General features: G+C 42.8%; 1 protein-coding gene across 4 annotated transcripts in view; it reads left to right on the top strand.

The window, feature by feature from the left end:
• Shisa6 (shisa family member 6) overlaps window positions 1-12,377 on the top strand; it is a 297,727-nt gene that overhangs the window by 129,167 nt on the left and 156,183 nt on the right. For 2 of the 4 annotated variants that reach the window (XM_021178071.2, XM_021178072.2), the window contains exon 3: window positions 6,228-6,323. The exons of the other annotated variants lie outside the window; for them this stretch is intronic. In XM_021178071.2, coding sequence (XP_021033730.1) covers window positions 6,228-6,323 — 96 coding nt within the window. The remainder of the gene's footprint in view (window positions 1-6,227; window positions 6,324-12,377) is intronic. 4 annotated transcript variants of the gene reach the window in all.

Below are 12,377 nucleotides of genomic sequence, written 5' to 3'. Positions count from 1 at the left end.
GTGAATGCTTTTAAACCACTCAGCCATCTTTTCAGCCTCTCCAACATTATTAAGAGGGTGGTTTCAGTTCCTATAGATTTCATGTTTTATGAGGTTAGATTGATCTCTTTTCTTAATTTTAAATGGCATTTGCCTTAGTTATGGTCCCCACTGTTGTGAAGAGACACCATGAGCAAGGCAAATCTTATAAAGGACATTTAGTTGGGGCTGACTTACAGTTGCAGAGTTTCAGTTGATTATCATCATGGCAGTAAGCATGGCAGAATCCAGGGAAACATGGTGCTTGAAGAGCCGAGAGTTCTGCATCTTCACCCAAAGGAAGCCAGGAGCAAATTGTTTCCAGGCAGCTAGGAGGAGGGTCCCAAAGCCCAACCCCACAATGACACACTTTCTCCCACAAGGCCATACCACTCCAAGAAGTTTACACCTCCAAATAGTGCTATTCCCTGGGCCAAGCATATTCAAACCACCACAGCATCTTCTGTGAGGCTATATTTAGATATTGATCCCTTCTGATGAATAGCTGGAAGACTTGCTTCTTTCTCTGGATCTAAAGACTGAAGTCTTCTATCTGCACAGCAAAACAACAAACAATTAACTTTTAATTATTGCTTCTGAACTGTCCCTTCTGTCCCTCCTCAGGGAGTCTTATTTGAAATGGATTTCGAATCCTAGAGTGTCTGCTGTGTCCTACCACTGTTTATCTCTGTCCTTCTCACTTCATCTGCAGCTGCATCTCTCCTTGGACACGACATCACCAGTTTCCCTCCTCATCCAGTCTGTTGTCCAGGAATGTAGCAGGCACCCATACTTGATTAGTTTGTTTCTGTCTCATGACTGCTGATATAACTTCACAGATGCAAAATTCTGTTGAGTCTTTTGCCATTCTGATACAATCCCATTTCCCCTGTCTGTTTCTTATGGCAACTCTCCTTTACAGGTAGAGGTCTTTCTAGCCTTTTCTTTTCAGAGCCAGGAGCACAACCCAACTCCAGTAGCCCAGTCTTGACCTCTCTTCTTTAGTACCTTCCTATTTGGGAACAGTTACCCCTTTGTACTATCTCTGACTTGTGGCTCCTGAAGAGATTTCGGAAGGACGTAGAATTCAGACAGGGAGTCAAGATGGCCTGGGTAGAAACCGAGACAGAACCAAACTTTAATGTTTTCTAAAGAGCTGTCAATAGTTCCAATGAGGGCATGGTGGTAGCACCTGGGGAATAGATGTCATCTCAGTGGTCTTCCACCCAGTTGTATTCAGCAGATTGTGGCATGCATGCTCTAAAGCCTGGAGCCACTTTGCTCCTAGTGTGGACTGTATGTTTCTCTCTCCTGTGGTATGGAGACTCTAGAGCTTCTTTGCCAACATACTTTCTTACTTCTACCTACAGCCCTGGCACATTCATGGTTGCTTCTCTAATTCCAATTTGCTTAGAGAGAACCTGTTCTCCCTTGTCCTCTGGCCCTGGTAGCTGACAGATAGGCATAGATTGATGGCAGTTTTTACTGGATGGAGAATAAAATGGTTGTTTGAGTGACATACAGTGGAATTAGTGGTACCTGCTCATATCCTTCTCATCAGTCCATCAACTTGGTGCATCATCAGGAAACAGAAGAAATGCTGACTTCTCTCTTCCGATTGGCCACCTGTGTAGGGATTCTCTTTTTACTAGTCTGTATTCCCTTGTTTGTGCATCATTTTTTACATCATTCTTCTATCTGGGTCCGGCTGAAGACTAACATGTCACTAGTCCCAACAAGATGTGGCTTTTGAGGATTCTGTATCATGTTTCCCCTGGTATCTGGATGTTGGTCCTGTTGCTGTGACCAGACACCTGCCTGAAACAACTTCAAAGTCAAAGTGTTTGATCTAGCTCATACTCTAGAGGATTCAGTCCATAGTGGGTAAGGCATGACAGAGTGGATCTGAGCCAGGGAGGAGAGGGCAATGCAGTTCTGCTTGCTTTCTCCTCTTACCATGTCCAGTATTTTCAGATACTTGCCCTATGGTGTGGAACGACTCACAGTCAGGGTGAGTCTTTCCTGTAACTCAGTTCTCTCTGGACACATCCTCATGGTCACACCCACAGGCATGCCCCATTAATCTTTAGGGTTATTCTACATACAGTCTAGTTGATCGAGAGGATTAATTATCACAGTCAAGAACTTATTAGAACTATAGTAATCAGGGGGTAACCTCACACCCAGGAGATTCTGGAGCCCAGTGATGTTCTTGCCATCCAGGGGAGTTGGGTGATTGCTCAAGTTTGAGGACCACTGAGCAAACCAAGCTTGAGGTGGTCACTGTGCTTTCCATATGAACTGCAGAAGCCAATTCCAGAAAACCACCTTTAGAGATGCCTTTGAAGATCATGTAGGAGCTGGGGGTGGGGGTGGTGCATACCTTTATTTCCAGTACTTGGTAGGCCAATGTGTGAGTCTAGGGACTTTGAGGTCAAATGGGCTCCATCATGAGACCCTGTTTTAAGACAAACAAAGAAGGATTCTATAGGATTGGTTTCCACATAGCTTTTCAATTTGTTGAACTCAAAATTCTGCAAACTGAATTGACCCCAGAATTCTTCCAACCTCTACCATGCTCCTGGTCCTGCCTCATTAGCTATCAACACCATTTATGCTTTTTCTCCCATTCAGAATTAATTTCCATGAACTTGGATGTTGTCACCTAGAATTCTCCTTGGGTTTCTACTATTTACCTTGGGTTCAGTCTTGGAGCAGAGTCACAGCTGTTCTTCTCAGGCCACTGGGATGTTTTCATTTGGAAAACAGCAGACCTGGGTGGGATGGAGGATGTACTGTTGACTAGCTCTAGGAACGTGGGTTTTTATGAGGTATTGGAAAAGCCATGTACCCATAATGAAATGAGTGCAGTATATTACAGTCAGATGGGTAATACAAGTACAAATGTAGGCGTCTCCCAGATTTGCCCTGTTAGCCTCAGTCTTTACACCAATGAAATTGGAGGTGATATTAAAATGATAAACAAAATAAATGACTTGCAAGCAGTATCGATTAAAAGGTTAATAAAGTAGTATATCCAAAAAAAATTCTGGGTATTCTATCAAGTCCTATAAAATGTCGTCTGTTGTTATGTCAAAAGCCATGCTTGCAGGGAGTCTCCATCTCTCTGCCTGGCCTGCAGTAAGGGATCCAGAAGCTTCTGTTCTCTTTCAGACAGGCAGAGCCCCAGAGCACTAGAGTAACGCTTAGTCCTGAGGGACCTTGTTCTTCTGACAGGTGAGAATGATTTGTAAACAGCACAGGCTCTGTTTTATGTCCCATCTTCCTTAGTATTGATTTGTTTATCAAAATTTTTATTTATAAGGAGCACAAAAATAAAGCCGCCCAAATTCTGCAGGATGCATCACAGGTTCTGAATTAATGAGGTCCAAATTTATGAGGGCTCTGGATTGTTTCCTCCTGTCTACGATGGAATAAGGGAGCAATTGAGCTTGTTATGGAAGAGAGGGTCCTGGTGTGCCTTGGGTTGGTTGCATGTACCTTTTCCATGCCTCCCTTCTCCTCTTGAGAAAGATGGCTTGTCCAGCTGCTAGCAGCTGTCACACAGCTTGAGATTTGGGCAGAAGACTTCACTTAAGTGCAGGCAGGGCCATGCAGGTATGAATCCTTACTGCAGTTCTTCAACAAGAACTGTCCCCCGTGAAAAGCTGAAGAGTGAATGATGTAATGTGTTTCAGAGCCAACGGACCTCATGCAGGACTCCCATGACTTTGTTATCCCGGAACCAGGAACCCTGATAGAATTGCAAGATCTTGATTCCTATCTCGTGTCTGCTGAATCCGTCTATTTAAATTGTTTCCAGTATTCTGATCATGCTCAGGTTTACGAACTGGGATAAGAAGGAAGGGGCTGAGGACAGGCTTCCCTTTCCAGAGGAAGTGTGTCAGAGCCCTGAATATGAACAGCACCTGCAGGGGCCCCAGAAAATGGTCAGTGACTTTCCCTATTCACATAAGTGTTTGACCTTGGGTTGTTTCTATTTGTCTTAAGGAGGGCAGTGGGTGTCAGTACTGGCCATTCACTGGATACCAAAGGAGCTGATGTTAAAATACGTCCGATTCACTGGACTCTTTCTGGGTCAGAATGTGTGAAGCTTGTCTGAGCATCTGAACTTTTAAGAATTCCACGTGATTCCAAAGTTACCCTGTGTTGAAGTCTCCAGAACATGTTTTGCTAAGAAAAAACAATTTTGTTTTATTGGCATGAGATGTATTTTTTTTTCTGGATATTTATTTTTGTATTTATATTAGAGAATTTGGCATTCACTATAGAAAGAAATTACAAAATAATAAATAGCTAAAAAGAGAAATAATTAGCTCTTAGATGACAAAATTTTCTTTCAATCACTTTTCTCTGTGTTTTTTTAATGCACTGGATTGATACTGTTGTTATCACATTTAATATCTCATTTTCAAAAACCTTTTAAATTTATATATTTCAAGTTCAATTTGTAAAACACATGGTGGCAATATGAATGCTTAGTGACTCTCCTTCATATCTGTGTGTATATACTGAGGGGTTTCTTGGTAGAGTTAATTCTTCGCAGTTTACAAGGCCTGTGTTTCAAGCACATCATAGATTCCCATTTGAATGTCAGAAGTCTAATATTAACGTTTTTCTCTCTAAATTTCTTCTTTCACGGTCCTTAACCTGCCCTTGTCTTTTCCTTACCTCAATGCATATGAAGATGTCTGTACCTTGCCAGTTAGAGGATAGAGCTTTATTGCATGAAGTTGAGAAAGGAAAACAGAAAGATGTTGCCAGTGTTTTATAGCCACCATTCCACCTGCCAGCTCAGCTGTTGCTGTGTTTCTTTTTAACTTGCTAGTCTGTGGTCCCAAGGGTTGTGTATGATTCATGGATACACACGTGCTCGAGTGCACACATACACACTCACACACAGACATACACACAAACACACAGAGAGAAGAGGCAGAGAGGGAGAGGGAAGAGAAGAGGGAGAGAAGAAGGAAGAGGAGGAGGAAGAGGAAGAGGAGGAGGAAGAGGAGGAAGGGACTGCCATTAGGCCCATTCCTTCCTGCTTTAGAAGAGAAAAAAACAAAGGTAAAAGGAAAAAAAGAAAACCATCTAGTAACTGTAGACAAGATCTTGGGTGTACAGAAAAGCAGCACTAATGGGCCAATCTTTCCAAAGTAGCTGCGTATCCTCTGTTTTTAAAACACATTTGAAGACTTTATTTGTTTCCTATTTTTATGTGTCTAGGTATTTTGCTTACGTGTCTTGTCAGTGCACCACATGCACCCAGAGTCCCAGAAAGGGTGTTGGACTCTCAGAATTAGAGATGTTTGTGAGGTGTGTGGGTGCAGCACTAAGCCATCTTTGCAGCCTCAGTCTGTGTGTCCTATTTCAACCTTTTAATGTCTTTAATTTTACAACTCTGTGATTGTATTTAATGCATCACGTCGTCCCCACTTGCTAACTTTAAGAAAGGATGGTGGGAAAAGGTCATGGGTCCTCACTTAGCTTGGTTCTCTGTCTGACTTGTTCTTCAGGATGGCACAAATGCAGTCACAGGTAGCTATGTTTTTACAACTGGGATTTTCGTTCTCTTCTTGGGCTTTTAAGATGTGGGGTGGCCATCGCTGGTGATGCTGGTTAGTGTTCATGAGCAATGATAACCACCACGGAGCACAGGGGAAACAGCTGATACTCTCCTGTGCCATGCTGCCAAACTACAATGTCCAGCAATCTTTTTCAACTTTAGATGCTTCAGCTTGCCATAAGTTAATCAGGATACAACTCTACTATAATTCGAGGAACATCTATAAAGCACCATTCTAGTGTACTTAGTGGTCATGCTGAAATGCCACAGTCAAACTGCCTTTTACCCTTTCTTCTTCTGTTTCCAGTGTAGCATTAATCTTTGTTACATAGCTATATATACATATATATATATATCACATATATTATATATATATAATGTATATAAGCTGTGTGCATAACATATGTGTATATATGTCTATATATATAGCAATATATTCTCAGTAATATATATGTGTGTGTATATATTATATTTATTATAATATATATAATATTTTCCTTGACCTTGTGGCTTAGCTGCTGGTTTGAATATCAGCACACCATCATTGTTGGGCAAGATGGAGCTGTGACTGTCTTCTGTGTTGCTTTCGTGAATGCGCCAGGTAATTCTGCCCATCTTCTTGCAGGGCATTATGGGAAGGATGCTTACCGAAGTGGAGGACCAGATCTCCATAACTTCATCTCATCTGGATTTGTCACATTAGGAAGAGGACACACGAAGGGTACAGTGGAAACCATTTTTTACTAAAATACAGAGGTTGCCTAGGGAACCCCAATCTGAAATGTGAAGATGGTGTAGAGTCCTGAGTCTTACCCAGGATCTGGAATAAGTGGGGTGGTTCCATGGCAGCATGCCCTGGGCACAGATATGACCAGGTGGTCACATTTATGACTTTAGAAGGCAAAAGACCTCCAAGACACATCCATCCTGCTCTGTACATGATGGGACACAAAGGATGGTGGCTCCCTGTGGGAAGGGACCACAGGCAGCATGGTGGGAAATGCTACCAATGGATGCAGTATTTGTAAAGTGTGGGTTTGCCTCTCGGCTGTTATTCCCTTCCCTTTCCAAAGTCCTATCTTATACCCAATGTCAATGTTCTGTACTAAGTTTCTAAACCAGTGTGTATGTAGACAGCTCCGGCTTCCTCGGTGTGTCTCTGTAAAACTCTGTGATGTGGGCACAAAGGTAGAGGTTATTCAGACCTTCAAGCTGCAAGATGAAAGCTAAGCTAGCGTTTCTGCCAAGCTGCTTTACGACCTAGCTGACAGCTTGCAGAGCATCTGCGCAGGGGTATGGAATCCTCCCTGATTCTATCTTTTGTTTAAATAGTCCTACTAGTGTTGTGAGCATTCTGTCACTGGATCCCTGACTCCTTTGATTACCTTCCTGATACCTGTGTGCTGTTATAGACCAAATGTGAACCCTGTTGTTGGGATGTTCCATTTTTGTCTTCCTCTGAAATATTTGTCTGTTTCAAGTGTGAGTGAACAAGGACTTCACATTTTCTTACCTTCTGTGTTCCTACTTTTTAAATTCCCTGTGATGTATGTGTGTTTATCCTATAGAGAAAACGATAACTGTATCTGTGTATGTATTTTCTGTTGTCTATTTGTGTCTAAATAAAGTTTATTGAGGATACAGGTGGCATTTGTGGCTATTAAGAGTTGCAGCTGTTGCAGAATGGGGGATGGGCTACACAGTTAAACTCAACGGAACTACCCCAGAGACACTTGCACCAACTCAAACATGGATTTAGCACCTACATCTCCACTTAGTGGTAATTACCAATTGCCATGCAACAGAGGCTTTAAAACTCAACATTTTAAAGTAAAACAGACACTTATTATCTCCCATGGTTTCTGGAGGTTGGGGATTTGGGAGCTATTGAATTGGGAGGATCTCTTGGGCGTTTTCAGTGACCATGTTAGGCAGGGCAGGATCATCTAAAGTATTGACCGCTGTTGGCAGATATAATTTCAAGATGTCAAACTTCCATGGTACTATATTGGCAGGAGGCCTCCGTCTCTCCCCATCACACTTTCTGTGATCTACTTGAGTGATTTCATAATGTGTTGGCAGGATATCCTTGGAGTGGTTGATTCACAGAAGAAAAAGACACAAGACACAGTGTCTTTTATGACCAGATGTTTGGTTATACACAGCATGATTTTCACAGTATCTTGTACATGTGAGTTCTTTTCAGAATAGGAGATGGCTATCCAGAGACAGGAATTATCAGGAAGGTCAGGACATTGGGCACCATTTGGAAGGCTGACTTTCTATTATGTATAACTCATGGAGTGAAGGTGGAAATCTGCTTTTCAAATGTAACCCAACAACTGACCAAGACTTCTCAACTGTGTAGGTTCCCACTCTTATCCCAACCCCTTGAAGGTGGTTCAAGCCATAACACCAAACAGTGAACTCTTTGTATTGAACAGGAAGAAAATAGGAGGCAAAATAAAGGTCTCCTTGTGTTGTACAATTTGCACTTGGGAAGCAAAGTCAGGTCTTGAGTGCATGTAAGAGAACGGCAGTGGAGGAGGGTCTAGAGATGATGTGGGAGGGAGGGAGTTATTCCTGCCATGGATGAGTACTGGGGTCAGGTGAACAGAGAGCAACACCCTAGAAAGGGAAAGGCTTGAAGTAAAAGCTTTCTTGTATATTAGAAATGAGAAGGAAGTGTTTCTGGTCTATGGAGCAGAAGAGCTACAAGGCTGTAGGAGGTGTTGGGATTGTTCCAAGGTTACCTGGGAGATGGAGATATGGTGAGACTATCAGAGCTTGTGCACAGTAAAGATCTTTCTAGATCCCATGAAGGGTTCCTGAATCAATAAATTTCTCTAAGTGATACTTGCCAGAGAAGAGACTGGATGCGATCAACTTTGATGTCTAGTAAGACACATCATGAGGTCCGAGGCAGGAAACATAAGGACGATGCTGAGGTTTTCAAGCTGGAAGGCCCACAGCTCTTATACTAAGTTAATAATCTCAGCAGCAAAGGAAGTTGCAATGTGTCTCTCCAGAGCTGTGGTAGGGGTGTGGATATTCTAGAGACTGCACAAATAACACCCAATTTAACTCTGACTCCCTGAGAAGGGAATGAAGCCAGAATTTGGCTTTAAAATTAATAAAATGCATAGATTTTAGCCAACAGTGATTCTGGGCAAATGGCCTAACAATAATAAGAGTATCGGAGAATACATGGTCAATGAGATGAGACGGGGATATTATATTTTAAAAGGGACATTTGAAAAGGCAGCATGGTGGAAACCAATGCCCATAGACCCAGCATTTGCTGCATTTGTTTGGGATGGGGGAGAAGAAAACAGAAGTATGAAGTTTTCTATTTGTATCTATCCATAGCTTTGGGTGATGATTAGGGCCAAGTGACTACTTGTGCTATTGAAAGGCTGGAGGAAGGAGAGATGTTAAGATTGTTTTCAGAGATCCAATTCTACACCTCAGTACTACAGCAACTGAGGAGACATTCACTAAGCACTCTCTTCTATGTCTTAGCTCAATGCTGTCTCCCTGTAGGCCTTCATCAGGCTCATCCACTAGTTTGATCCACATTACTCTGGGGCCATGCTGACATCTCCCACCTGTACATTGGTTAAATGCCGTAGTAGTTCTGTTTTTTGTGAGGATTAAAATCAGGTATTTTCTCCTAGAAATAAGAGATGTGTATACATGGGCATCTGTGAAACCATAGGCTGCCATGCACACATTGGAATCTAGCATGAACCCTCAGATCATCAGTAGATTGTAGCAAGAGACTCCTGAGACATTTGACTGAAAGAATTGAGCTGACATACTTTCACAGGAGCCAGGGGAGTGAGTGGGTTGAACTGTACTAAGGTATTTGAAGGCTGGACTCCAGATAAAGCACTGAGCTCAGAAGGCGTCCTAGTCTCCATGGCAACAGTGAAGCAGGATGAACAGCAAGAAAGAGAAAAGGTTCAACCAGCTTGCCTGAAAATGGCCTGTGTGAAGCTAGTACTACATAGGACCATTCTGTAATGTAGTTTTCTATGAGCGAGGAATGTATGGGCCCATGGATACAGAGTTGGAGGAACTCTTGGATTCATAACCAAAGGCATCATGACCTTATGCTGCCACCACTTCCTGCCTGATCTGTATACATAGGACAACTTTCATGTATGGTCCATGTGACTGAATACCAAGAATCAGCCATTGGCTAGGAGTATCCAGAGTTTTTCAAGGGTATTTCACATGATCCTAGAAAACACAGAGGGTGTTCTCTAAATCCTATGGTTAGGAAAGCACATGCCAATCATGTGGTGCTGTTTTATTATAACTGAGTTAATCTCACATGATATGTGGTTGTTAAAACTGATGTATTTCAGTCAAAGGTGCTCCTGAACTAATGGAGAATGCTGCCTTCATGCAGTGAATACATCTCCTGATATTCCTGCTTTTCAAAAAGAAAAAAAAAAAAAAGATACCAGACAAACAAAACCCTCCACAGTACCTTTGAGAGTCTTAGTTGGATTCTTCTGTTTGCAAGCTCATCCATTTTGCTCAACAGTGGCTACTCTACAAAGCTCTTCATGTGATATAGGCCTGTTAATAAGAATATGAACACAGGGCCCCCAANGGAGGAGCTAGAGAAAGTACCCAAGGAGCTAAAAAGGTCTGCTACCCTATAGGTGAAACAACAATATGAACTAACCAGTACCCCTGGAGCTCGTGTCTCTAGATGCATATGTATCAGAAGAGGCCCCTTGGTCTTGCAAACTTTATTTGCCTCAGAACGCCAGGGCCAAGAAATGGGAGTGGATGGGTAGGGGAGTGTGCGTGGGGTCTGGGGGACTTTTGGGATAGCATTTGAAATGTAAATGAAAAAAATACCTAATTAAAAAATAAATTAAAAAAAATGGATATCCCCTACCCTGTAGAAAATGCAAAGAATGCCGACACTCAACTGGCCAGAACTCTGTCCATATCTAGAGCAGTACCAACAGCAATTCAACCATGGGAGGCTATGTGAAGATCATGGATTCCTACATACAGTTCCTTAGCCACTCAAAGCCTGCCTGTGGGTTAATACAACCCTGTTGGCCTCCGTAGCACCTACTTGAGGAAACGGGCTACTTTGCATGGAAGAAGTCAGATTACAAGCTGGCCAAGGAAATAGATATCATCCCTCCTTGGCTCAAGTCATTCTGAGAACCAATTGGGTTGAAATGATGTACTACCTGAAACCTTGGCATGACATCTGAGCTGAACTCTATCACTCACTGTTTTGATGAATGGTGTCCTTGAAACTTAATCTACATTCTAAGTCCTGGGACACACATGTCCCTGGATAATGCTTATTTGTAGACTTTCCATCATTGGCCCATGTGGCTATCTGGGCCAGGCTTGTAAAATATTCTGTTGGAAATAAAGGGTAGTGGAGGAAGTAGGTTAAGCATCAGGATGTACTGTAAAGGCTCCCTGCTTCAGGAAATGTCAATTCTCCCCTCTAAGTGTGGATACCTGTTTTAAAAGCAGAAAAACTTGGATACTCCTAGATCCCTCATGGTCTGCAGTAGTGGAACATGAGAGAAGGCTGTGGCAACTTTGGAATGGTGAGTTCACTCCTTATTTTACAGTGCCTTTCATTCTAACCACTTCCTCTGAGACAGGAGGGAGGCTTGCACAAAGCCTGTTATACCTTGGAGTGCAGTGCTGGCCTCAAGGTCTCTTTGGGAGAGATGAGAGCATCAGGTTCTTCAGATTTTTTTTTTTCTGGACGCTTGCTCTACAAACCAGTTGGCCTGCTAGCCTCCTATTTTGTAATTTCTCGCTAGCTATGTTTATGCTCTCTTTCCCTGAGCCTTGGCTTTGAGAATAGGTTTGTGGCAGATATTCTATCTGCATAGCACTGACCTTGGTGCTGACTGGTCATCCAAGTTGGGAATCTCCCTGCCATGAGCTAGTCTTGGCATTTGCCTCCCTTGTCCTCTGCCATGTCACAACAGCCAAGCAGTGAGACTACATCCAAGTCACTGAGGTCTGTGGCCAGGAGAGGATTTCCTTTCTACAAACAGTTGTCTGAATTTCATGGGTGGCCTAGAAGTGGGACACATGTTCCCAGAGCCCCACTTCATGAACCATAGTCATGTTATCCTAGAGCTTGTTCCCTACACATGCTAATAGAATGGAAAAATAAATAAGCTCCAGGCCTTTCTTCCTAGAGCTATGGCCTCCAGGATTTGTCATGTTTCCTTTTAAATACTAATATAAACTCCCCTCATTATGCGATCAATGATTTTTTTAAAGAATAGCAGAAAGAAGAGTGCCACTAGAGGAATACACGCTTAAGCCTGTCTCCACTCCTGTGTGGCCTGGACTTCTATGACATCTATTGGTAAGATAACATCACGATGCCACCCACTGATAAGGGTGATATGGGCTGATATGAAGACTGAAGAAGAAACACGTGCACCAGCATGCTAAGGTGCTGTAGAGTAACACAAGGCACCCAGCAGGGCATCTCTGGAGCTAGCGAGGAGGGCAGGCTCTCAGGCTCTAGCCCAGGCTGACAGGGAAACATCGTTTTCAGAAGATTGCAGATCATTCACATACACACGAAGACTTAAGGAACACTAACACAAAGCAATTTCCCTTTTAAAATCCTGAGTAAATTCTCCCGAGGGATCTGAAGGTCACATCCATTTCTGAGATTTGTCTGTCATACCAAGTGCATCAGAAGCCAGATTCCCAGCCCGGCGTGGTGGCGCACGCCTTTAATCCCAGCACT

Source organism: Mus caroli, chromosome 11 (assembly GCF_900094665.2).
Source record: "Mus caroli chromosome 11, CAROLI_EIJ_v1.1, whole genome shotgun sequence".
Taxonomy (NCBI): Eukaryota; Metazoa; Chordata; class Mammalia; order Rodentia; family Muridae; genus Mus; species Mus caroli.
The sequence above is the reverse complement of the archived record's forward strand: the minus strand, read 5'-3'. Positions and strand labels throughout refer to the sequence as shown.